At 45.8% G+C, this 26,995-nt stretch overlaps 1 protein-coding gene across 1 annotated transcript in view; it reads left to right on the forward strand.

The window, feature by feature from the left end:
* The window catches only part of KLHDC4 (kelch domain containing 4), a 461,477-nt gene that overhangs the window by 360,121 nt on the left and 74,361 nt on the right, over nucleotides 1-26,995 (forward strand). The window contains exon 10 of the mRNA XM_069636170.1: nucleotides 25,093-25,501. Coding sequence (XP_069492271.1) covers nucleotides 25,093-25,501 — 409 coding nt within the window. The remainder of the gene's footprint in view (nucleotides 1-25,092; nucleotides 25,502-26,995) is intronic.

Genomic DNA, 26,995 nt, shown 5'->3' on the forward strand with positions numbered 1-26,995 from the left:
GTTTGATGCACAATCTTGCTGGGAACAACATGGTGTACTGAATACGTCGTTCCCTCAACAGTTTCTTCACGCCTAAGAATGACTTTTGCTTATTTTGGACGCAAGGGAGAAGTCTAGGTACAGGAAAATCATGCTTGCCCCATACTGCAGCTCACCCTTCTCCCTCGCATAATGTAGCAGCAGGACCCTGTCCCTATAGTTCAAGATACGGTTATAATCGATCAAGGGAGAGGCCCCTGTTTAGGTTTAGGTGCAAGGGAGTGATACGCATGTTGCACCGTGGAAGTATGGTGACAGCTCCGGGGCATCCAGGATCTTTTTCAATAAGTCCTCCACAGGGGTCTGTCATGATGCCTACCTCTAAGGAGCCAGGCCGGGCCCAGCAACCCCAGAGGCAGACATCATTTTCCCCAGGGAAGTCTCAGTAGGCCCAAGTCGGGGCCCTTTGGACTCAGTCCTGGCGCCTTAGGCGCCAGGCTCATAGAAGAGGATATGTGTTTAAGTGCTTGGGTGCACACTTACCTGATGCAGACCTTGCTGCTTCATCCAGGCCCTCTTGAGGCCTGAATGGGACTACTTAACCTGTAGGACTACTTCACCACCCGGGTGTGGTCGGGGAAGGATACATACCTGATTGGTGGAAGGATACATACCAGGAACTTCTTCCAAGGCTATTTAAACCCCACCCGAACAGCCACACATGCTTCGCGTTGTTCTGCACCTAGCAGCTGGACGCTCACCGTGTCAGCTCCTGCATCCTGACTTCAGCCACGCCTGCCAGCACCCTGGAACACCTGCAAGGGGAGAAAGGAAGAGAATAGGAGAAGAAAAGCCCTTACCTGCTAAATCTGCATCCCGGAGTCATTTCTCCAACGGCCCTGAAAAGGAAGACATCATTTTAAAGGCATTTCGTTTCGATCGCTGCAGCGCTGCATTTTACTCACCTTTGCAAGGCGCTTCCATCTTCAGCAGCGATCTTCCGGATTCAGCTACGCCCCGGCGCCTAGAGGAAAAAAGACAAGAACAAAGGTGAGAGGGAGAAAAGGAATAAGGAAAGCTCAGTTTCCCTATTAAGTCTTACCTGTTGGATTATTCCCACTGCATTTCGGGTCCTGCCGCTTCCTGGCATCTCCGGACCCCGGCCCCTAAGGGGAAAAAGACATAAGCATTAGCGCTTGCTGCAATTAGACAACGAACATTATTATTAAGCTTGAACTTTTGAACAGAACTTTTACAGCGCCTTACCTGAACAGTCAAGCTTACCTGAACTCCCATCAATCCTCAATCCAGTGAAGTAACTGGGTTTCAACGCGCCCCTGCATCAGAAGCAGGATGGAGAGCTCATCCTTCCAAACCCTAAGGTGAGGCTTCACGGGGAATCGTGGAGGAGGTATCGTGGAGGGTTGGAAGGGAGTGGGAGGCTTGAGCATTGTTCCACAGTTGGTAATACTCCCTTTTCACGCACAGGAGGGTATCCAACGAGCCAGGGAAGCCAGAATAGAGGGGCCCTTCCTGTCCATCTTCAGAGTTCTGCGCCTTCGACGCCGCGCCTCCGTGGGAACCAGGAGAGCGTTACAGAACGCGAAGCCTTACCACAATTTCCCACCTGGGCGCTATGGAGACTTCCGAGACAGATCAGCTGGCCCATCTTTTAGGGGAATTACGGGCAGAAGTGCACTCAGCCCGCCAGGAGACTAATGCTCTCAGAAGGGAACTAATCCTATCCAAGGAAAGAACTGATGATCTGGCCAAAAGGTTATTGCAGGGCCAGGCAGAGCACACTCCTTTACCTGTTTCCGGAGATATTTCTACAACAATGGGTTTGAATAACCCGGTACAAATCAATCTACCTGGACACATGCCTTTGGCCCCGCCGGAATGTTTTGCGGGGGATCCCAAGAAATATGCCGTTTTTATTGTCAATGCCGTTTACACTTTTTATGCAGGCCCCAGGGCCTTCCCCAACGACCAGACCAAAGTAGCCTTTGTACTATCTTACCTCAGTGGCTGTGCTGCCGATTGGTCTATTCCATTGGTAAATCAGGATGATCCCATTCTCCGGGATTTCCAGGGCTTCCAGGCCAGCATGGAAAGACTGTTCGCTCGACACTCGCAGGGACAGGCCCTTGACAACGAACTGCTATCCTTACGACAAGGTAATCAGGATCTTTTGTCCTATATCGCTACCTTTAACAGACTAGTTGTGGAAACCGGATGGCCTGAAAATAAAAGGATCACATTGTTTCATCGAGGCCTGCGCGGAGAGCTTAAAGATGTTATAGCTCAGATAGTAGATCCACCCCAGGCCTGCGCAGACTACATAGACTTAGTGGTTCAACTTGATCACAGACTTCAAAATAGAAAAGCAGATTGGCTCAAGTATGAAACCAGAGTACCTATCAAGACCCACGTTAACTCCAAGAGTACTGACGTTTCCGAACCTATGCAAATTGGCAGTGTTAAAGGACCATTAACGCAGAAGGAACGAGAGAGAAGGCGACAAATGCAACTTTGTCTGTATTGCGGAACTTCCGGTCACTTTCTTCAAAGTTGTCCAGTTAAACCACCCAAGAAGGTGGTTGGAGCCACTGATAACGAGTTATTGACGCCTGGTTCGGGAAACGACCTAGCCCGACAAGCGTAGGGGTCCGCTTGCCGAGCTTGAAAACAAACTCTTTGACCTCGCATTTTGTCATGCCAATGGTGCTTGTGAACCCAAAACAGCCTCAGCAGTTGCATGCTATAAAAGCATACATAGACAGTGGAGCTATTGGAAATTACATAGACCGTGAATTGGCTTCCAGGATTAAGCTTCCTCTCCGCCCGAAAGTAGCCCAAGATGTAATTACTACAGTTGATGGAACCGAAATAGCCTCAGGGCCTGTAACGCATTCCACAGTTGAAATCACTCTGGTGGGTCAGGACGGACATCGGGAAGCAATCGTGTTTGATGTGATCAAGGCCCCACAATTTCAAGTACTTCTTGGAATCCCTTGGTTAGAAACACATAATCCGAGAATAGACTGGCGAGCAAAGAAGATAACTTTTCCTGATTGTGAACCAACCTGTTACCCAAGGAATCCAGCTATGGGTCTAGCCTCTGTAACTTCCACCCCTGTACAGCTACCATCTGAATACCAAGAATTCCAAGACGTTTTTCAGAAAGAGCAGGCTAACACCTTACCTCCCCATCGATCTTACGATTGCCAAATCGACTTGGTACCCAATGCACAACTACCTTGTAGTAGGATTTATGCTCTTACTGAACCTGAGAACCTGCATTTGCGCCAGTATTTGGATCAATACCTGGCCAATGGTTTCATTCGCCCATCAAAGTCACCAGTCTCTTCCGCTTTGTTCTTCGTACCTAAAAAGGAAGGAGACCTTAGGGCCTGTATTGACTACCGCGCCCTAAATCAGATAACGATTAAGAATCGTTACCCTTTGCCCCTGATACCTGAGCTTATCGACCAAGTAAAAGATGCTCGTGTGTACACCAAGCTAGATCTCCGAGGAGCTTACCACCTGGTACGTATAAAAGAGGGCGACGAGTGGAAGACTGCATTCCGCACCAAATTTGGGCTCTTCGAATATCAAGTAATGCCCTTCGGTTTGTGCAACGCACCTGCCGCCTTTCAGTACTTCATGAATGATGTTCTTCGGGAACTTATCGATGTTTGTGTCATCGTTTATATTGACGACATCCTGGTGTATTCCTCCTCAGAATCTGATCACAGAAACCATGTTAGGGCAGTTCTTGAGAAATTGCGCCTGCACAAAATTTTTGCCAAGCTCGAAAAATGTGTTTTTCATACCACAGAAGTGGAGTTTCTCGGATTCATCCTGACACCTCAAGGAATCCGAATGGACTCGCGGAAAGTGGACGCCATTCTCAAATGGCCATCTCCTAGCTCTGTGAAGGGAGTGCAAAGCATGCTTGGCTTTGCCAATTACTATCGAAGGTTCATCCCGGAATTTTCTCGAACTGTTCAACCCATCACAGCTCTCCTAAAGAAAAACAAACGCTTTGAATGGACTCTTGAGGCTGAACAAGCCTTTCAGGACCTGAAAACCAAATTCACCTCTGCACCTGTATTGAAGCACCCGCGCCCAGATCTCCCTTACATCGTGGAAACCGATGCATCCAGTTCGGCCATGGGAGCTGTCCTGTCGCAAAGAGACCCAGAAACTAACCAACTACACCCTGTAGCCTTTTGGTCCAGAAAATTCTCTCCACCTGAACTCAATTACGCAATTACCGACAAAGAACTACTGGCTATTAAATCAGCTTTCAAGGCTTGGCGTCACTATCTTCTCGGTGCAAGACACACCATCACCGTAATTACGGACCACAGAAATTTGCAGTATTTAAAGACGGCCAAAGCTCAATCTTCGCGACAACTCCGATGGGCTTTATTCTTTGCGGAGTTTGATTTTGTAATTACCTGTCGCCCTGGCTGCAAGAATGGTAAGGCAGATGCCTTATCCCGGATAGGCATGGAAGAACCCAATTCGAGTTTAGAACCTGTGCCAATCATACCGGAACAAAGAATTCTGGGCTTGACTTCATTGCAAACCATTGAGGACATCCAAGCTCAAGTAAAACAGCTTTTTGACTCTTCTGCCTTACTGGAATGGAGTCAAAAGGGTCCTCACTACACCGTTAAGGATGATTTACCCTACTTCCAAGAGCGGTTATTTCTGCCAAGTAAAGAATTGCAGGAACTTGTCATTACCCGTCATCATGAATCATTAATGGAAGGACACCCCGGTATCGCGAAAACAGAAGAAAAGATCAAACGCCACTTCTGGTGGCCTTCTTGGAGAAAAGACATAGTCATTTGTGTTGTCTTGCGGAATCTGTGCCCAAAATAAGAGTCAAAAGAAAAGGCCAGCCGGCCTACTTCAACCTTTGGACATTCCACCAGCACCTTGGCACACCTTGTCAATGGACTTTATAACTGACCTGCCTCCTTGTGGTGGTTACAACACGATTCTCGTAATAGTGGATCTATTCTCCAAAATGGCCCTTTTTATCCCTTTAAAAGGATTGCCGTCAGCTTCCACCTTGGCCAAGGAATTTATGGAAAATATAGTGCGGTTACATGGTTTCCCTTCCATATTAGTCTCAGACCGTGGAAGTCAATTTATCTCCCACTTTTGGAAGAAATGTTGCCAACTAGCACAAATAGACGTGCGGTTATCCACCAGCCACCACCCCTAGACCGACGGACAAACCGAGAGAACCAATCAGACTCTCGAGCAATATCTGCGGTGCATGTTACACCAATCCGAGTTGAATTGGAAGGACATCCTTTGGATTGCAGAATATGCATACAACAATTCAGTGCATTCTGGAACCGGAGAGACTCCTTTTTATACCCTGTATGGTCACCATCCTCGGACCTCTGACCTAGATCCACCTCTGACCCTGGAGATGCCTGCAGTAAATCACCTACATTCCACAATAACCCAAGCCTTCAAAGAAGCTACAACCCACTTACAGCAAGCCAAGAAAAAGTATAAAGAAAACGCTGATTTGCACCGAAGTAAAACTCCTCCTTACCAAGTAGGAGATCAGGTATGGCTAGCAACTAAACATCTACCCCTCAAGGGTCAGCGAACTTTTAATCCCAGATTCATTGGGCCTTACCCCATCAAAGCTATTATCAACCCAGTGGCCTTTAAACTCGATTTACCATCCAACATGCGGATTCATCCCGTTTTTCACGCATCTCTTCTAAAACCAGTACAACCTGGAACCAGACTGTCTGAGCCCCCAGGCCCTGTCCAAATTGATGGAGAATTAGAAGTGAAAGACATTTTAGATTCCAAGATAGTTAAGTCGAAACTCTTCTATCTTGTTGATTGGAAAGGATATGGACCTCAGGAAAGATCTTGGGAACCCAGTAACTATGTTCACGCACCACGATTAATTCAAAGATTCCATCGAAGATTCCCGCACAAACCAAAACCCCCGGAGGAAAAGACCTTGGGAGGGGCCTTGAGGGGGGGTACTGTCATGATGCCTACCTCTAAGGAGCCAGGCCGGGCCCAGCAACCCCAGAGGCAGACATCATTTTCCCCAGGGAAGTCTCAGCGGGCCCAAGTCGGGGCCCTTTGGACTCAGTCCTGGCGCCTTAGGCGCCAGGCTCATAGAAGAGGATATGTGTTTAAGTGCTTGGGTGCACACTTACCTGATGCAGACCTTGCTGCTTCATCCAGGCCCTCTTGAGGCCTGAATGGGACTACTTAACCTGTAGGACTACTTCACCACCCGGGTGTGGTCGGGGAAGGATACATACCTGATTGGTGGAAGGATACATACCAGGAACTTCTTCCAAGGCTATTTAAACCCCACCCGAACAGCCACACATGCTTCGCGTTGTTCTGCACCTAGCAGCTGGACGCTCACAGTGTCAGCTCCTGCATCCTGACTTCAGCCACGCCTGCCAGCACCCTGGAACACCTGCAAGGGGAGAAAGGAAGAGAATAGGAGAAGAAAAGCCCTTACCTGCTAAATCTGCATCCCGGAGTCATTTCTCCAACGGCCCCGAAAAGGAAGACATCATTTTAAAGGCATTTTGTTTCGATCGCTGCAGCGCTGCATTTTACTCACCTTTGCAAGGCGCTTCCATCTTCAGCAGCGATCTTCCGGATTCAGCTACGCCCCGGCGCCTAGAGGAAAAAAGACAAGAACAAAGGTGAGAGGGAGAAAAGGAATAAGGAAAGCTCAGTTTCCTTTTAAGTCTTACCTGTTGGATTATTCCCACTGCATTTCGGGTCCTGCCGCTTCCTGGCATCTCCGGACCCCGGCCCCTATGGGGAAAAAAGACAAAGACATTGAATGAGCGAATGCAAAGACATTACCTGAGCGCTCATCCAGAACTGTTTCACTTCGGGTCGGCGCCATATCTCCGGCACCCCGGCCCCTAAGGGGAAAAAGACATAAGCATTAGCGCTTGCTGCAATTAGACAACGAACATTATTATTAAGCTTGAACTTTTGAACAGAACTTTTACAGCGCCTTACCTGAACAGTCAAGCTTACCTGAACTCCCATCAATCCTCAATCCAGTGAAGTAACTGGGTTTCAACGCGCCCCTGCATCAGAAGCAGGATGGAGAGCTCATCCTTCCAAACCCTAAGGTGAGGCTTCACGGGGAATCGTGGAGGAGGTATCGTGGAGGGTTGGAAGGGAGTGGGAGGCTTGAGCATTGTTCCACAGTTGGTAATACTCCCTTTTCACGCACAGGAGGGTATCCAACGAGCCAGGGAAGCCAGAATAGAGGGGCCCTTCCTGTCCATCTTCAGAGTTCTGCGCCTTCGACGCCGCGCCTCCATGGGAACCAGGTGAGCGTTACAGGGTCTCCCTCGTGAACTCCAATTATGCTAATATTATTCCACCTTGAGCGAGACTCCAGATCTTCACACCTTGCTTGGACTGTTTTAAGGTCTTTCCGGATATCCGCGAGTGAAGATTGCAGGCCTGTTGTGTCATCTTCTGCCATACCTATCTTCTCTGCCATTGTGATTCGGACTCTTTCCTGCTCCTGCTGTGTTTTGAGCGAGCTGCAGTTGGATGTGATATCATCTAATTTCAGTTTACTGAGGTAAGCCCTTCCTGCATACTCTGGAAAATACACCTCATGTCAGTAGCTTGCTCATCCTCTGGCGGAGTTGGGGGGCTCAGGACTCCCCACACTGGCCATATTTGCGGTCAGATTCTTGGGTACTTGTTTGGAAAGATTTCCCTTGGTGAAATTTTCGCTCCAAATATGAACCCCCAAACTTTTTGCTTTTGTTTGGCTTACCTAACCTGACTTTTTCCAGTTGAGCACAGCCATTAGGCTGTCAGTACTAGGAAACTGTTTCCCTTGGTTCTATGTTCTTAGATCGCCAGGGTTTTTTTGTGGAGTTTTTTTCGGAAAAACTTTGGCCGAAAAAACTAATAAAATGTATTTTTTTATATTTGGTTTCCCCCCAAACCCTCCTCCCTGTTACTTAGTCCCTATTCCCCACACCCCGTACCTCTTATATCCGCAGACCCACCCCATATTTTTGGGTGAGTTTTTCAGCCAAAGATTTTCGCCCAAAAACGCCATGAAAAAAAGCCTGGTCATGTGATAATGCCTTACTGTTTCCCTTAGTCTTTGACTATGTTGCCATTTCTTGGTAACTTTTTATCTATGTGCCAAGTACCTTACAGTACCGTGCATAGGAGTCCTTTTGTTTCATGGCACTAGCCACCATCTAAGGATTTTTTGGTGTTTGTACTAGTGTGCCTAGGACCAACTGGTGGCAGCAGTTTACTTTTTAAGTATTTTTACTTTGTTTTTATGGACCATACTTCGTTTACCGTGTTTGGCCCAAGACTGGCCATTGCTGAAAAAGTAGCTGTGCCACAAAGTCTTTTGTTCTGTCCTTTGGCTATTTTGTCCCCTTGCCCTTGTCGAGAGACACGGGGATTCCTTATTTGGGCATGCAGCCCCCCACGAAAAACCACCTCTTTAGCGTGCTCCTGCATGTCACGTGTGCTAGTGTCCAGGAAGAGGGTTGGGTCTGTCTAGTCCCAATCCACACTACTGGTGCCAGTATGTCTGGTATGTCTGAATAATTGCCCCACGTCTGACGTGCATGCAAGAGAGCAGATCTTCCAGTGGCTATCTCAGGGGCTCTGCATCTATTCCAGGTCGATACAGAAGGAGCCAAGTATCCTGAAACAAAGGAGCAGACCTGTCAGAGACATGGTGGAAGGTTTGGCACCCTGACCCTGCTGTTGTCCCGGTGGACCCCTGACCCTGCTGTTGTCCCGGTGGACCCCTGCTTTGTATCGGACCAAGAAGGTCTGCAAGGGGACATTGACCCTTTTGGAGTAGTGGGACCAACTACTCTCTGCACCTCCAGCTTACCCTCGCAAAGAGCCCCTTTGGAAATGTTCCTGGGCCATCCAGCAAACTAACCATCGTAGAGGAGCACCACTGTCCCGAGTTGAGACTCGAGACTTTGGGCATCGCTTACTTGTGGTCCTGGGCCCTCTCCCGCCAAAATCCATTGTCCTAGTCCTCTGGGCCGGGATTTATGAGAGTGTGCCACGCCGCGAGCATTTGCGGTCACTGTGTAGCCCCGCGGTGGTTACTGTCGTAAGTGCCTACAGACCTGACCCCCTGTGCACTGAGACATGCTGCATTTGAACTGTCTTCCTTTTTTCTTCGAGAGCAGAGAAAAGGCTACTGTCCCACCACAGACGAGCGTCCCGTCCCGCAGTCGATGAGAGCCGGAGCGCTGTGTAACTGCAGGGGTTAAACCTACAAGCGACCTGGACTAGACTGGCCAAGTTTGGCTCGGACTGTGTTGAGGGTCGGTGAGTACTTACATCACTTACCGGAGGCCCCCTGCACAGCCATTTGTTTTGAAGCATGAGAATCCCTGAACAGATACTCCCCTTAGCTGGGCTATCCTGCGCTCCCTCGCTATTCTGAACTCTAAAAGTCGCTCTGTCTGCAAGGGTAGAGCCTCATTGAATAATAGGGCTTTATTCTTCATCACCTCACCCCACTTGCTGAACTGCTACAGCTCCTTGAAGAGGACCCGTTTTTGCTCTTACTCACGACCACCCGTTGTCAATGCACTACTGTACTTTTGAGGATAAGGCTCCCCACTTCGTAGAGCTGGACTGCGTAAGCTAGGGATTGACTTTGAAGAACTGCCATATATATGTTACGTAGTGTAAGGAATGTGTGGGAACTGTTCATTATTACTGTGGTTTATTTGTGTTTATAAAGGTCTATAATAAATGTATTTTTGATATACACCTATCTAAGAGTATTCTGTAGAGTTTTACTGTGTGCTCATTGCGGGCTTCCGATCACTCTCACCCCTCCTGAGACTTAGTCTTGACCACCTGCCAAGCTACCATAGATTGGTCTGGTTCGTCCAGAAAGTTCCCCTGTTTCACTAAACTAGGGTGGCCTCCTAAACTTCTGCCCACCAGGTCAGAGTTTAGAAATCCATCGCAACAGTACTGCCTTGGTAAATCTGTCCAGGTTGCCCTGTTTTTGGCTGCCACTGCAAACCATGGATTTGTGGTGGTTCAGCCCAACAGGGGGCCCCATATGCCTGGAGCCCCACTTGTGGCACCTGCCTCATCATGTGTGCCCAGCCATGCACAACCGTCACACCCCCAGTTGCCTGATTCAGCCGAATATGCTGCCGGCTGCACCCGGCCGCCGGTTCAGCCTCTTGATCCACTTAGAGCAGCATGCTCTCCATGTGCCAAGACCAGGCACCAGATGTCCTAGGGACCAGAGTATCATGTGTCCGAGGCAGTGAAGGGAGCACAGACACAATGGCAGCCAGTCCCCCTTGTAGCGACCCTCCTAAACTAGCAGCACAGTGAGGGGTGGGGGGGGGGGCTCGAACCAGAGCAGTCAGGGAACAATGGAGCTACCATACAACAGGCTCAGGCAGCCTGCCCTGTCTTCACTGCCAGCAGCCGCTCACCAAGCAAGTTCACTGCTCTTCATCTTCGGGAACACAGGTCTTCCAAACTCATTGCCACCGCCACTCATCTGGCACCCTTCACCTCCGCCCCGGCCCAAGACCCAATGATCGGCCAGGGAGCTTCTGCAGTTCAGCGTGAGCGGCTAGGCCAGCACTGGCGAGGGAGGGAATGCACCACCACAACACCGACCCCCGCAGCCTACACCATCAGCAACACCCCTCTGTGCAGGTCTGCCTGCTGTCATCCAAGGCATAAAGCCCCCACACCACTCCTGGTGACCCTCACCTCTGGATCCATTGAGCAGGTGGGAGGTGCGCTGTGTCCTGTCCCCTAGAGTCTTTCTAACCGTTCAAAAGTGTCTTTCTCACAATGTAACTATGTTCCAAAGGCCATGAATCTTCCTTTGAGTTTCCATGGAGTTTCTTTACAATGTTCAATTTCTCACACTTTGTCCACTTTTTACCCCTGGTGTACTCTCCTGCCAGGCTAACTCTGACTTTCTTTTCAATCCTTGAAAGGGGTACGAGTCTTCCCTGTTGTATCCACAATGCTAGGTTAATTTGCTTTTGCGCTCCTGGCTTACTCCCTTGCCAGGATATCACTGAATTTACCTTCTCATTCATGGTTTACTCCTTTGCCAGGATATCACTTCATTTGTTACTTCTGTTTCACTCCGTTGTCAGGATATCCCTTTATTTCTCACTCATGGTTTATTTCCTTGCCAGGGTATCACTACACTTCACTCCTGGTTTACTCTTTGGCTAGGATATTACTTCAGTTCTCACTCCTGGTTTGCTCTCCTGCCAGAGTGAGGAGTCTGAGACAGGTGGCATTTTAGTTCGATTTGTATTTAAAGAAAGAAGAAAACTACCTTTCTCTAGCTCTTGAGGGTTGTCCCTACCTCACAAAGGAATAACTGGGGTGTTCATCAACAGGGTGGAATTCCACATGAATATCCATGCTTTGTCCAAAAATGTTCTCTACTCTAGCCCTACCACTAAACAGAAATCTAAATAGTACCAGGAGAAGGACTCCCTTCTCCTTGGTCTGTAGGGATCAGCCCTAGGGGTAATGTTCAAGAGCATTTATTTAAGTTCAATTCTTCTTGAAGAGAAAATGCCAGGAGAATGACTCCCTTCTCCTGGCTCCACAATTTTAATCTTCTCTTGACAGTCAAAGGACCTTTAGCTTCTGCTTCAACAAATGAAACCCAGGATAATGACTTCCTTTTCCTGGTTCTATGACTCTAAGTGCTCTTCTGTCTGGTTTTTACAGTGGTTCTTAAGAGCCTTTCTAGTTCCTGCCAGGCTTCTCCGAAGGCTCTCTTATTTATCACACTCTTCCCAACTGATCTTATTCTTAGTGCAATTACTGGGATGAGGGAGATTGCTCCCAAGTCTTTCTTGACAACCCTTATTCTCACTGGGTTTACTAAAATGAAGGAGACTACACACTTAGCTTTCTTAACAATGCTTATTCTCAATGCAATTACTGAGATGAGGGAGATCACTCCCGAAGCTTGATTCACGCGTCCCCACTCCCTTACCGGGTCTCCCGTAGCTCCTGTTACCTTTACTTTGGTCAGAGCACGTCACTGGTTCTTCCTGGGGTATTGGGCTTCTGCATTCCCAGTGAATGCTTGTTTGGCTTTGCTCTTCTTCCTGCTGTATCTCTGCAAGCGTTCCGGGCAGGCGATATCGGCGCAGTTATGTGACCACTCGGCCCACCTCCTCAAAGCCACGGCACTGTCTTCCAGATTGTAGCTTGCAGTTCGGCTTGCTCTCCCTCGACCATAGGAGCACTCTTCTGATCTGCGGCCGGTGTTCTCCCAGCATCTGGATTGCTCCTGCAATGTCTCGTCTTCACTCCCGGTTTGAATCTCCCAGGCTGACCAAGCTTTACACCTGTTGCTCTCCTTACTGAGTCCTTCTTTGCTTTTTATCTTGTTGAGCTGGGACCTCCCCAGCGGAGTGCTATAGTCCGTTATCGGGCTTAGTTGTGTACTGCTCTTGCCTCCTTGGGGCCATCTTCTCCCAGTATCTTTTCCATGAGGGTTCTATATGACTCTGTGAATGTTCTTCTCAGTACCTTCATAATAAATATCCTGTTTAGACTAAATGTTCATATTGATGCTGTCTAATCTTGCAGGAAGAATAGGAGTATCACAAAAGCACACAGTAGTACTGTCAGCCTGAACCTCGATAGATCTATAGGGTTTCATAGTTTTTAGGGAAGGAGGATTAGGGCATTAAATCATGGGACGGGAGTCTTTGTCCCCATAGATACAGTCTCTCACTGTGAGGTCCTCCCAGTATTTACCACCCCTAGAGGACTATTGGGTAGTGACCTCAACTACCTAGCCTCGTAGGGAAGGGCTCCCCCCTGGGGAGAAGTCAGGTGACCCATGAATCATTACAATAGACAATAATGAAGAACAGCTTAATTGGCAGTCTCTAGTAAGGCTTTCAGACAAAAAGGCTATGGTGCTTGGGTGTCATTTTGGAGTCTAGTGAAATTCTGTAACCATGATTGGTTTACCCTGTAAGCATAGAAACAAATTATGGGCATTTACATTCATGGTCTTTCTACGATTCCCAGTCACAAGCCGAAAGTAGGCATGCCTGGAACTATCGGACAATTAATCTGTGTCTGGGATTCACAGCTGAATCCACATCCTGTGCGTTAGACAGAAGCCCAAGAAAGTTTGAATGTGCCAACTGCCCCTGATTCGGTGGCCTCTATATATTTGAATGGTCTAGCTCCTGAGAGATCTATAGAAATAAGTGTTTCTGCACCATACCTTGGTGCTTCCCTGGGTCTAGTCATGCAGCAGCTGAGGAAGACTCATCTGAGGAAGTCTAGGAAAGCTCTGCTGAGGCATCTCTCCTGAACGTGCCACAATGGATTCTCACACCAAGAGGAAATCCCACCTGGCACCCTTCCTATGATTCAGCTGGATCAGCTTTGGGTGCTTTGATCTGCAACTTTTTTGTTCCTTAAAATAGAACATGCTAAGCCCCGTACAGCTCACCTTATTTCTGGAGCACTGTGCTGCAAAAGCTGACCGTAAGTAGGATCTGTAGCCTATTACTGTCGACGACAGCAACGTGCCTTTTTCAAACCACTTGGCACCCATCTGCACCGCTAATGCTACTGAGACTTCAATTCCAGCAGTAGCATTACAATACCCCAGCATCTGGTTCACCTCTCAGCACTCTATGGAATTCCGAGGGTTCTTGAGTTCTCATCCTGTCTGGGCTGTCACCTCCTGCATACCCTGCAGCTTCCTTATTGCCCTGCAACTTTCACATCTCCTTTGTCCTATAACCCCAAGGCTTTCTGCTTGCATTTGATTTCTTAAGAAAACATTGGGCTCAAGCTTTACAAAACCACACATTGTGCCATCTCTGAAAGCTTTGACTGCCCAGTTAACCAATTTATCTTTATCTTCTTAAATAACATTGAGTTTTACCGCTGTTCTAAAACCGTATGCAGAACATAGCATTTGGATTCAATAACAGATTGCCAGTGACCTTGGCTGTGAATGCATACCTGAAAGGTTACCTACCTTAAAAATGCTGCATTTTTCCCTTCTTCATAATGATATATAGAGGATGTAGGTTTACTAACTAGTGTTAGCACCCGGCAGGGAGGAGCCAACCAGTGGCAAGGAACGCATGCCTGAATATCTGACGCAAGCCCGTGTTCCAGCCAGCCTGACGCCCGGCTCCTCCCACCGCCATCTTCCCCTCACGCTCCCTTTTCTGTTGTTGCTGTAAACCCTTCCCACCCCCCACTCACCTTATTTCAGCTGCGGCGGCACTCATCGCTGATCCTGTTTCCTGGCTCCAGCCGGCCACCATGGAAAGGGAAGAGGGGCTCTGGATGGAGCCCCGCCTTCCCTTTTTCATGGCGTATATCTTTGTAAAGGATTTTCCTTCATTAAACGGGATGCGCGCGATGTCCCATTGAGTGAAGGAAAATCCTTTTTTTTATTTTTTTAGCACTCCCAGGTTACCGCTTTGACATCCCGGGTGCTAATAGCCTTAAGCCCCTGTTCCAATGGCTGGAACGGGGATAAATGGCTGGAGCCCTCGTTCTCCACCCTCGCTTCGCTCTGCCCAATAACTTGGGCTGCCGGGCCGTTAACCCCCATTCCAGCCCTTGGAACGGAGGCTTAATGCCATAATATACACCCTCAGAACGTTCTCCTACATTTACCCTAGGGACAAGTCCAGAATAAAGAGAAGCCCTGTAATCTAGGTGTGCTTTGATCATCCTGAACCTTTCACACATTGTCTAGGAAAGCCCTTCTAACATCTTCCTAACTAAGGAATGATGAAAACGTTACTATGTCCAACAACTACTATTGGTTTCTGATGGTTGTCTAAATCTCTCAGCAGATACAAATTATTTTTCAGTGGTCAAGGTTTACCATGATTTGATATTATATGGCATTTATAACGCGCCTATACACAAGTGTTTCAAGGCACGACAATGCAAGGGAGGGGGAACAGAGGAAGGACCGAGACAACTATCTTACTAAGCCGAGTGTCACTGAGATCGCGCAAATGCGGGGATGGGGCGGGGGAAAAGTGCCAGGTTAAAGGGGGGGGGGGCAGTGCTGTACCTGGGATCAAAACAATGACAAGAAGTGCGGCCAGCAGGTGGCAGGTGCAAGGATAAGTGCCGGCAGTAGGTGTCCAAAAGGGCAGGTAGTGGACTTTAGGGTTACAGATACATACCCAAGTTCAGGGTTGCCGGGAGGCAGTGCAGGTGTGCAACTGGGCGGGCAGGGTCCTGGGCTCAAAATCACAGGGTAGCCAGGTGACCAGTGCTGTATCGAGAGGGAAATGAGCAGGGGAGAGAAGGAGAAAAGGCAGAAGCGAAGTGCTTCCGGAACCAGAGATGGTTCTCCTCAAGTTTCAGAGAGGCAAGGAGGCTGTTCCAGAGGGTTGCCCCAGCCGAAGAAAGAGATCTACCACCAACTTGTTGCTTGGAGAAGCAACTGATCCTGGGGGATTTGGAGATGGAGGGGCAAAGAGCTAGAATAGGAAGGTATTTACGAAGAGAGAGTTGGAGTTATTGAGGGTCAAGGATCCAGAAGGCCTTGTGGGCAATGCAGAGGGTCTTCAACTTAATCCTCGCAGCTACTGGGAGCCAATGCAGAGATTTCAATGCTGGAGAGATACGATCCCTGGGCTTGAGGCCGAGGACAAGTCTCACAGTCCTGTTCTGGATGAGTTGCAGAGGGTGGAGAGTAGAAGCAGGCAGATTAAGAAAGAGGATGTTGCAGTAGACCCCCCTAAAGAGAACCGGATCTCTAGCGACAGGGAGCTTCTGGGGGTAGGAGAGGAAAGGAAGACAATGTGAAGTTATACCAGCCTTCCAGTTAATATCAATTAACAGCATTACTTCCTTTTTAATCGTCTTACATCCTGGCACATGTCAACATTTTTCTGGTTAATAAAGAGATTTAGCAACTTCTAAATCCAAAAGAACCTATGGCTAGATTGCCAAACCCTCCACTCACCCAGGCTAGTTGTTTAAAAGATTCTCTGTGAAAATCCTATTTTTTTCAAAGGTAGGATTGTGAAAATCCTGAAAAGAAAAATTGAATTTGACCATGTTTAGAATTGCGATCTTTTGTATTATTAGTAAATCATTTTAAAGTTGTATCTAAAATTGAAAATTAAATTTCATGCAAATGTTTTTTAACTAGATAGCAGTTCCATGCCTCTTCATCTCTAAATACTTAAATAAACTTCTTAAATGTGAGAACACCCCCTTACTGTTGTTATTCCTTCCCTCTCCTACCTGACATTGTGTTGTCTTCTTTATTCTATATTTTCAAATTCACAATTTGTTTTTTTTATTTTCTATTTCTGTTTTGAGTGTAACATCTTTTTACTTCTGATTTCATGAGCAGTTACCTCTAAGAGCCTTTTGCCATATTCTTTCCTGTCAATCTCTCTAAGGAGCCCACGTTTCCTGAATCAATTTTTGTTTGTGTCAGTCTTCTAGAAGGTTGGGTTGAGGAGATGTATTTTTTTATTTTATTTTTTTAAGCCAGTCCTATTTCATGACTATACAGTCTGAGTGTGAGCTTGAGAAGAGTGGTCTTTGCCAAATGTGGTTTTTGTTGCTAAAGACCAGTCATTTGATCTGCTGTTTGCTTAGTTTAATTAGCTTGTTCTGCTTTGAGTAAGAATTCTAAGAGATCCGTGAAAAGGACATAATCTTTGGTGGACTTTGAGCAGCATCTTAATAAAGAGCTCATTATTCTGGATAATGTTTGTAATTTTTTAACACCTGAATGCTCTGACCTCATGACATTCTTTCCCCCCACTCTCCCCCGCCCAACTCCTCCAGTCACAATTTTGCAATCTAGGAGGTCTTGAGTTTTGTCAATGGTGAAATGTATTGCTTATACATAGTCGCTTGGTTTTGTTCCCGATATATTGATGAAAGCACTTCTCTTGCAAAAGGGGTCATATCCATTCCAAGAGGCTTTAACAATGTTCATGTTCTCTGACTCATGATGGTCAGATAGAACAGCGTGTTGAACACTTGCCCTTGATATCTGCTTGCAGCCTGCTGTGGCAGGCTCGAATCCCGCCAAGGTCAATACAGCCTGCCATCCTTCCGAGGTCGATAAATTGAGTACCACTCTGTGGGATAATAATGTCATCTGTTATTTCAGCACTCTGAGACCACTGGGTGTGTAGTGATATATTTGAAACAGATATTATTATTATTATGTATGCTGTTCTAATGAAGAACAATCCCAGCAATACTGAGTACCACAGAGTAGAGATCAGACTTCTGATCTGTTACTTTTAGCTTAAATATATAATGAATAACTGCAGGATCAGGTTCACCAATATCGCCGCTTTACTTTGAACCATGCTTGGTTTGGGAATAGTTTGTCATTTTATCGGGCAAAACACACATTTCAATAACATGTTTACAACCATGTCGTTAGAATATTTGATTTAAAAAGATCATCATGCTTTTATCGTGATTTCTCACTACAGACAACTTATCAATTTTCTGGTTACAGTTACTCTTGTGAAATCTTGCAATATACTTTAAATATTCACACATCTTCTGAGCAGACCATACATTAGACCTTTCCATTTCGCAGACCTGTCCAGCACTACTTTAGACCTGCCTCAAAGTGCAACAGCAGGTTTGCCTATAACATGATGTTTGGCCCTTGTCCTTACTAGCCTGGTTTTCCTGATGAGCAATTCAAAAATAGGGCCAGGCTGTCTCAGGCATGTTGCTGTTCTAGGTCATCTCTCAATTTGTCTTATTGCCTATGCTCAGTGGTGGGGTGTCTGAGGCTTAATCCGCACTGGTGTAATATTGCCAAGATTTTTCCTTTTTCTTCACCACTATCTTTCATACAGGTGTCTGCAATCTGTGGCTCCCCATGTGTTTGGGCTATTAGGCCTATGATCCCACTATACCGGAGGGCAACATTGCCATAAACAATAGTAACTCAGAACATACAAATGTGTCCAAAAGTAATCAAAAATATATCTGGTGAAGTCAGGAAGCAGTAGAATCAATGTTGTTGCAGACAGTATAGGAGCAGCAAAATAATTTATCTACTCTGTTCTTGAGTGTATATCACAACATTCTTATCAGATACAAGGAGCAATATTACCTGCAGACATCAGGTACGGAGATGGGAGCCACAATGGCTTCAAAATATGTAAACTGTTTTATGTACAGGTTTGAGAGGGTGTCCAGTCAAAGGATCGAATACAAAAGGGTTGAATGCAAAAGGTGAGGGTCAATAGGATCGAACACAAAAGGGTCTAATTATTTTTTTAATTATATATTTTTGGGGGGTTTTCGTTTAGGTATTAGGTAAAAAAAAGTGGCTTTTACCACAAAAACAGGGGTTGGGCAAATAAATAAATAAATACATTTTTTCAAACCTTTTTGTTTTCGGTCCTTTTGCCTCAACCCTTTTGTCATTCGATCCTTTTGATTCGATCCTTTGACCTATACACATACACATACTTCACCACCCAGTATGGCATAAGTACCTCGCATTTTGGGATAGGTATGTTGAAAACATATTTGACATCTGGTATGGCTCACGAGAATCATTGAATGATTTTTTTTTTTACTACATCAATGTGATCGATGCACAGATTCAATTAAGTGCGGAAATTGGTACTCCTCACACTTTTTGGATGTCAATGTTTTGATTGAAGAGGGTAGGATATCTACAAACATTTACATGAAGGAAACGGACAGAAATAATTTACTCCATCAGATGAGTTTCCACCCACCCAACACATTAAGAAATCTCACTTATGGACAACTATTGAGAATAAAAAGGATTGTAAGTGACACTGAACAATGCAGAGGAGAATTTGCTAAAATGTGTGGGAGGTTTAGAAGTAGGGGTTACCATGAAGAAGAACTTAACAAAACAAGAACATTGCTGTTACAAAGACAGCTAGGGCTATACCCACTTTTGTTTACGTATCCAAATCTTCACTACAGAACAGGAGGATTAAACATATTGTTCTCAAACATTGGGCTGTACTTAAGAATGAGGAGAGAATGAAAGGATTGTCAGATCCTCCTGGCTTTGCTTATAAGCAAAGCCATAATTAAGAGATTTTCTTGTGAATACAGATACCCACGTGTGCCTAGAGACCGGTCTAGTTGGGCTGGGGCCTACCCATGTATATATTGTGGGAATTGTAACAGCATAATTAAGAGACCAGTTGTTTTTCATCTGAGGACTGGTCAGAACATGTCCTGCTACTTGTGAATCGTAAGTATGTCGTATACTGTATGCAGTGCCCACACAGACTCTACGGGACAGACATCTAGAAAAGCGAGAATACGGTGGAACAATCACGGGTCCTGTGCAGAAACAAAAAAAAAATCTAATCAGTCACCAGACATTACATAGAACATGGACACTCGACCGTGCAAATGAGATTTCAGATGTTGGAAGTCATTGATCAGAAAGAATTAAGAGAGAAGCGTTTTGGGTGCATCGTCTGGACTCTCTCACAACCAGGAGGCATGAACGAGGAGCTAAATTTGCATTGCTTTTTGTGAAAAGGTGGATATGGAACTACTAGAACAGTAGAATGGTTACTTCATTATCAGTGTTATGTAAACATGAGTGGGTAGAAGGATACAGTAGATCTGTGCATCAATGTATATTTTCATAATGCGTTATGGCTAGTGAATTTTCTGTTTGCTATGAATATGTAAGTTTGCAATTTGTTAACTCTTGTTATTTTCTAACGCATATCCTCCTTAGTTAGCAGGTCCACACATGTTGATTGAATTTGGTTTTTTCAATTCTTAGCAAGATGCTTTGTGTATAACTTTATTATTTTTATGAGGTTTAAGTGATTTAGTGAAATGTTTATATTTCTTGGATGGTGTTTAAGATATTATCAGGTGGTGTGTTTCTGTCAGAACTCTCCTTCAACTGTAGCAGATGTCGAGTAGTTGAACTCGTAGTGTAGGAGAACAGTTCTTCATACTAATGTACCCCTCTGGATGTCTGAATATACAGAGGAGTCGATTAATTGAAAGATAGGACACGACACGAGACACTGATGGCTGCAAAGAAATACAAGTAAGAGTCACTAAAGCAGTTGGTGATTGACAGGGTAAACACTTGTATCCCAAAATAGGAAAATGCTGACCTGTGCCAATAACACAGCAAAGGATGGAAATCTGCAGGTCATTGTATCAGTAGACACGGTATAAGGGTCACTGGTAGGGAATTCTGTAACGAAATACCCAGAAGGTACAAGAGCAATGTACAGACCGGGTTAATGTAACAGTGTTCAGGAGGACAGACTGGCTTACTGTGTAGCAGTGCTTCAATAGCTCAAGAGCGATGGATCTGGGTTCCTCAGTTCGTGCACAAGGAATCATAGGTTTGTAATCCAGCAGTATGATGGAGGATAATTGAAATGTGAGGTGGTGTCCGGGGGTGGGGGGGATAACCTGACCTGATGTCACAAGGACGCCTAATAGTGTTCAAGTACACTTAAGGCAGCCTCTAGTCCGTGTACTGAAAATACGCGAGTAGACACAGTTCCAAGGTTGTAGGCGGGAAGTCTGTTGTTTGCGGGCACAAGAGAAGCAGTTCCAGGACGTAACAGTGAGAAACAGGCAATCCGTAAAGCGGTCTGGGTCGGCGTAGGATCGGATGGCAAGGTACAAAACGAGGAGGCAGAAGAAGCCTGTGAGACAATCCGAGGCAGCAGTTCACAAGGGCGGAGCAGCAGAATATCCTGGAGCAAAAGCAGGTTTGTTACCAAAACATCAAACAGAGCAAGGGGCAAGACGAGGCGAGGTCCAAGGGGCAGAACAAGGTCGGTATCGGAAGGCAATAAACTTCACAGGAACACAGAATCATGCTAACTATGCGTGTTTCAGAAGCACCGAATGAATGAACAGGAGGTGCTTAAGGCTGCCTCGTCACGTGACCATGCACAACGTCTTTCCGCACAGGAGGCAGAAACCTACGGCAGTGTAAGGGATGCCAGCGGTTCCATGACAATTTCCAGTCACCATGTACTGGTCCTCTTCATCCACAAGCTGTGTTCTTGCTCCAGCGGAGATGCGTACCTCGGTACACTGGATGACTTTTAGAGCGTGGCCCCATCCGAACGCTCAGAGCAGGTTTCTTAGCGACTGAATTAGTTGTAGGAGTCTTAAGCCTTGTCCTATTACATGTGGGAGGTCCGTTCCTTGATGGAATCCTGACAGCATCCTCCCCCAAAGGGGTCCTCACCCTCCGGTAGGACCAAAAACGGGACAGAAGGACCGCGGCATGAACATTGCCCACAGGTTCCCATGTTCTATCCTCCGTACCGTAGCCCTTCCAGTCAATGAAGTACAAACGCATCCCGTTATCTACCTTAGTGTCAAGGATCCTGTTCACTTCGTACTCGTCCAAACCCTGCACCTTAACAGGAAGGGGACGAGACAGAACCATTGTAGAAGGATGAAAGGGTTTTACGAGTGAAATGTGAAAAACTGGGTGGACCTTCCAGGTGGAAGGTAGGTCAAGCCGTACTGCAATAGGGTTTATGGTCTTCTTGATGGTGTTGGGCCCGACATAACGAGAGAGCAGGGATCTGCGCTCAGGAATGCAGAGGTTTTGTGTGGACAACCACACACGCATACCCGTCTGATAAGCCGGGCAGGAGTCCGATGTGCACCCGCAAAAGCCTTTGAGCGCTTTTACGCATCCTATTGGTGCTGTTTTACATTCTTGTGCACTTCCTTCAGGTTGTTGACGCAGGCAAGGACAGCCAGATTACTTGATGGAGGTGTAGGAAGTAGTGGTTGGGTACGCAGATGCTGGCTGTAGAGAGCAAAGAACGGTGAAGAGAGAGTAGAGGTGTGCAAAGAATTGTTATAGGCGAACTCGGCAATGACCAGAAACGAAAGCCAGGAGTCCTGATGTTGTAAAGTAAGACAATGTAAATATTGTTCCATAGTTGCATTTAGGCGCTCTGTTTGACCATCTGTCTGGGGGTGATAAGTGCTTGAGTATCTCCCACCGATGCCAAAAGAGGCTGTGAGCGCTTTCCAAAAGTGAGAGGTAAACTGGGACCTCTGTTCTGTGATAATGATAGTGGGAAGCCCAAAGAACCTGAACACGTTCTTTAGAAACATGTCTGCAAGAACGGGAGCAGTCGGGAGTCCCCGACATGGAACAATGAGAGCCATTTTAGAGAAATGATCGATGACGACCCATATCGTGTCGTACCCCTTGACAGACGGCAGTTCCACAACGAAATCCATCGATGATATGGGCCAAGGATGGTCGGGAAGAGGCATTGGTTGCAAAAGACCAACAGGCTTTGAATGGGTGCTTTTGCATTGAGCACAAATGGCGCAAGAGACCAGATACTCAGCAACGTCCTTGTTCATTGTTGGCCACCAGCACCAACGCGGTAAAAGGTCCAGGGTTTTCCTCTTGCCAGGATGCACGGCTATTGAGGAATCGTGGCACCATTGCATTGCATTGGATTGCTGTGCGAAGGGTAGCAGCGTCTGGTAAGTAGACCCTACCTTGCATGTAGGGCAAGGAATGTATTATTTCCAAACCGTATTCCGTTATCTCTGATGGTGTTGATTTCACCCAATCCTGAATGGAAGCCTTAAGAGTTGGTCGCAAGGTACAGCTGCACACCACCTGACGGGGAAGCAGGAGAGAACCTTCTGAGTTGCATTGTGATGACGCCCCATGAATATGAGAAAGGGTGTCTGCTTTGGAATGCATAGACCCGGACCGGTATGTGATAATGAAGTTGAACATAGAGAAAAACTCATGCCAATGGGCATGACGTGCCATGGTACACTTAACAGACTGCAGTGCCAATAGGTTTCGATGATCTGTGTATACCTGCACGGGGAGAGCTGTACCCACCAGATGATGCCTCCAGACTAGAAAAGCATCCTGGACTGCCAGTAGTTAACGTTCTGTTATTGTGTAGTTACGCTCATACGGGGTAAGTTTCCTTGAGTGGTAGGCATCTGGGTGTGAGCCGGATCCGGATGCTGCAAAACAGGAGAGGACTGTTCCTTGATGGAATCCTGACAGTTTCTTTACTTAGTTGGAGCACATTCAGATTGCTAATTATCTTAAGGAGATGGGCTCCGGGCGTGAGGTATGAGACCATCTAATAGTACTATTTTACAGCATATCTAAGAGTGATGTTTTCATTTAGTCATTTATTTTTCTAAAACGATATTTCAGGAATTTTCGTTCAGTCACAGTGCGATTGTTTACTTGATTTTTCATACGAGCGCATTGCAATTATTGTGACGTCGTGTTGGTGCTTTTTTCTTAAGCAGCATTACATCCAGTATAAACCGATGGTCTATCGTATGGTCAAACAGATACCGTCTGATCTTGGTGGTGCTCTCTTGCACCGTACCATTCATTTTTTCAACATAAGGAATGACTAGGCTGCAGTCGCTGTGTACTGTACATTAAGAACTGCACATTTAATTTATAGCAGATGTCCCATCAATTTCTGTGATGAATGGTGGTCTCTCCTCCTGAGGTGTGAGAAGACCTGCTGGGTGATCGCCACGGAAACATTTGTAAGGGAATGTCTAAAGGAAGAGGCCATGTGAGCCGTTTGATGCAGGCAACCTGAGGAAACAGTGGATAACAGTGCTAAGCAGGGGTTTGTGTCTTTTGTGTTTTGTATTGTCCTTTTCTTTATCTTCTTTTTCGTTTCTGTCTCTGTTACTCTTTCTAAATCTGAAGGCTTTGCTAAAAGTTTTAATAAACTATAATGCAATACAAAAAATATATATATTTTCCAGAACAGCCGTACGGACTGATTTGGTTGCTCCTATGGGAATCTGTACTTTTCAGAGTTAAGGGAATTAAGCATATTGCGTTTGACTATCTGAAACTTTAGAGGTATAATTTTGAGCTCTCTTCACTTATGTGCTTACTATATGTGATACTCCGCTTTAGTCTATCATGATAACGTTTTCATTTTACACATCTTGTTTTCCAAGGTTCCAAAAGGTTTTTTTATTCTGGCACATTTACTTTGATGCATTCATTTATGTTGCAGGCTAGATTGAGTATCCTTCTTCTTCTTCTGTTGTGTCTGTTATGTTTATTTAATATTATTGAATGGCTCCTATTTACTTAGAATTTTCTCTTTTTCTGATTTTCTATTTTTTTTCTTCTTCTGTGTGCGTTTAGATCTCACCCTGAGGAAGGACCCAAGGGACCAACATACATTGGCCAATTGTCATCTGCCTGCATAATTGAATAAGTTAGAATTTGTCACCATATAGACCATGAAATTGTAGTATTTTTTGATTACTTTTGGTAACATTTGTATGTTCTGAGTAACTATTGTTTACGGCAGTATGGCCATCAAGTATAGTGCAATCATTACTACGGGCATAAGGCCTCGGTCTACTTTTCATGTATTTTGAGTATCTGATGCAGGCACTTCATAAGGCACTGGCACCCTACAATGTATTTTGGAATTTTATTTGTTAACTATAAAGGTTTATAAAGGCTTGTAGTGCCCACCCACATCCCAATATTTCCTATGATCCCACCCCATCGACTGTGCTGGTTAAGCTTGATGGAAGTTGTAGTCCAAAATATCTGGAGAGCTAAAGATTGCAGACTCCTGAAAAATACGTTGGAATCTTGTACAGAGGTTTTCTATGTGGAAGACTGTGATTGTCTTCAATATAAATCAATAGTTTTCCTTCTTTGTACTCGTTGTTGGCTTGTAATTACAGCTATTCAGTTATGGGGGTTAATTATTGGTTGGGTTGACATATTGGTTGGGCTGACAATGTGTGCACCTATTTCCCCTTGTAGCTTCAATGGAAAAATTATGAAAAGAACCTGGATGCACAACATCCTGGCCCTAGAAAACAGATATCTAAAGGGTGAGGCCCTACTGAGGATCCCTATACACAAGAACGCATTCAGCCGTCACCTCAAAGGCTACTATTGAGTGATATTGCCTATATTTATTCCTAAACGTTTATTCACATATTTCTTTCTTTTTTTTGCAGGTACCCAAATCAGAAAAAAAGAAACGCAGACGGGATAAAAAAGCAGCAGCTGATGCAGAGGCAAAGGAGAATGCAGGCCAAGATTCCCAGGGGCCTGTGGAAATCATCAAGGAGATTGTTGCAGAGGACGGGACTGTTATGACCATCAAACAAGTCGTTTCATCTCCAGACACTGAAGCAGAGAAGTCTGAAGAAGAGGGGGAAGAAGAAGAAAGTGATGAAGATGCCACTGGTCCACAGGTGGAGCCGTGTCCTCGTTCCAATGCCATGACTGCAGTGAATCATGGAATCCTTTATGTGTACGGTGGAATGTTTGAGGTGGGAGACCGCCAGTTCACACTCAATGACCTGTACAGCCTAGACCTCCATAAAATGGAAGAGTGGAAAGTTCTGGTGGAGATGGATCCAAGTAAGTTGAGAATTGTGCTGCTTAAGATATTTTAGGACATGGCTTGTCAGTCTGCCCTCAGTGACCAGCTGTATGCTTGAATGTTCACTTCTCTATCCTTCTAAAATACTTATGTACAGGTTCAGCACTTTCTTCTCCCAAAAGATCATGAAGCAAGATTAAAAAGCTTCATTTGGATAATTAATACAATATACTTTTCGAAATACTAGGCTCTGTGTAGCTGCAACAATGACTGCTTAGCTTAGTTGCTCCAGGACTTGCATTTTATTTTTATTGAATTTACTTGAATTCCTAAACTTCGAACTTAAAGCAATCGACGTAACACAACAAAATATCCCTTTTGGATTGCAAGCAAGCTGAGGTGTGCAGTGGTCTGTATGTGTGCTTTAACAGACATCACAGCACTGAAGGCTAAACTGGTACCTGTGCCTAAATTGCACAGTACTATTCTCAGTGGGTGTTCACTGATTGGCAGGTCTGTAATATTTGACAAGCCCAAAAGTTGCTAACAAGGGAAGAGACTGTTACCCAAAGATTACTTACTCAAGCTTCACTAGCCTGTGAAGCGTCCATTTATGGAGGCTGAAAATGCTTGCCTCATCCTGCAGGTGTTAGGTGACCGTGACAACAGTAGTGGGGATGTAGAAGGGTGGAGTTGAGGCAACAGCAAAGGGTAGCTCCAGTGAAGAGTAAGGAACCGAAAGGACCACAGGGACATGTTGTGTCCCGGCCTCTCCTAGCAGATGCAAAGATTGGCCCATGTTTAGTGATGGAGAGACATATGCCGCTTTCAAGGAGTATGGAGAGGTCTTGATGCAGGGATCATAGACACTCCATATGGTAATCCTTTCAACTGCAGACATTCATTGTGGGCGTGTCACTCCAGTGCTTCAAGGAAGAGCTAGCAGTACCAGGAACTAGGTTTACTGGATTTGCTCCTAGAAGGTTCTCCAAGAAATATCCATAAGTGGTCCATTATGTCTCCAGCGACCATCAGACTTCTTCAGGTCCAGTGCTGTCAGGCATTAGAGTTATATGGCCACTGCAGGCCAGGTTTTCAGGACAGGTATACGTGCAGTGTGGAATAATGCAGACTTGTTGGATAGAATGTTCCTTCCCTTTCAAGGACCCATTGGAATATTGCCACATTGTTAAAGAAAAGGGTGCTCTTTGGGATATTCCAGCACAGCAAGGACCCTTCTGAACTCAGACTGGTTTCCTTCTGCCCTTGTTCTGAGGTTTCACTCATGCTTTGATATTTGCAAAATTACTAGCTTCGGTGAGAGGATTTGCATTTCTTTAAGATCACGTTCCTTCTTATGGCCTGAAATTTAAAAATGTAAGGCTAGCAACACAGTAAACAGAAAATGACATTCCAGCTATTCAAATATCTACAACACCCTGGCAGGGGGCTGTATACCGTTTTCTCCCTTGCAAGATAACCTGAGAATCGGTAATAAAAGGGCCCTGATTGCAACATATCTGTGCCAGAGT

The sequence above is a fragment of the Ambystoma mexicanum genome, chromosome 1q, assembly GCF_040938575.1.
Source record: "Ambystoma mexicanum isolate Mex_15411 chromosome 1q, UKY_AmexF1_1, whole genome shotgun sequence".
Classification (NCBI taxonomy): Eukaryota; Metazoa; Chordata; class Amphibia; order Caudata; family Ambystomatidae; genus Ambystoma; species Ambystoma mexicanum.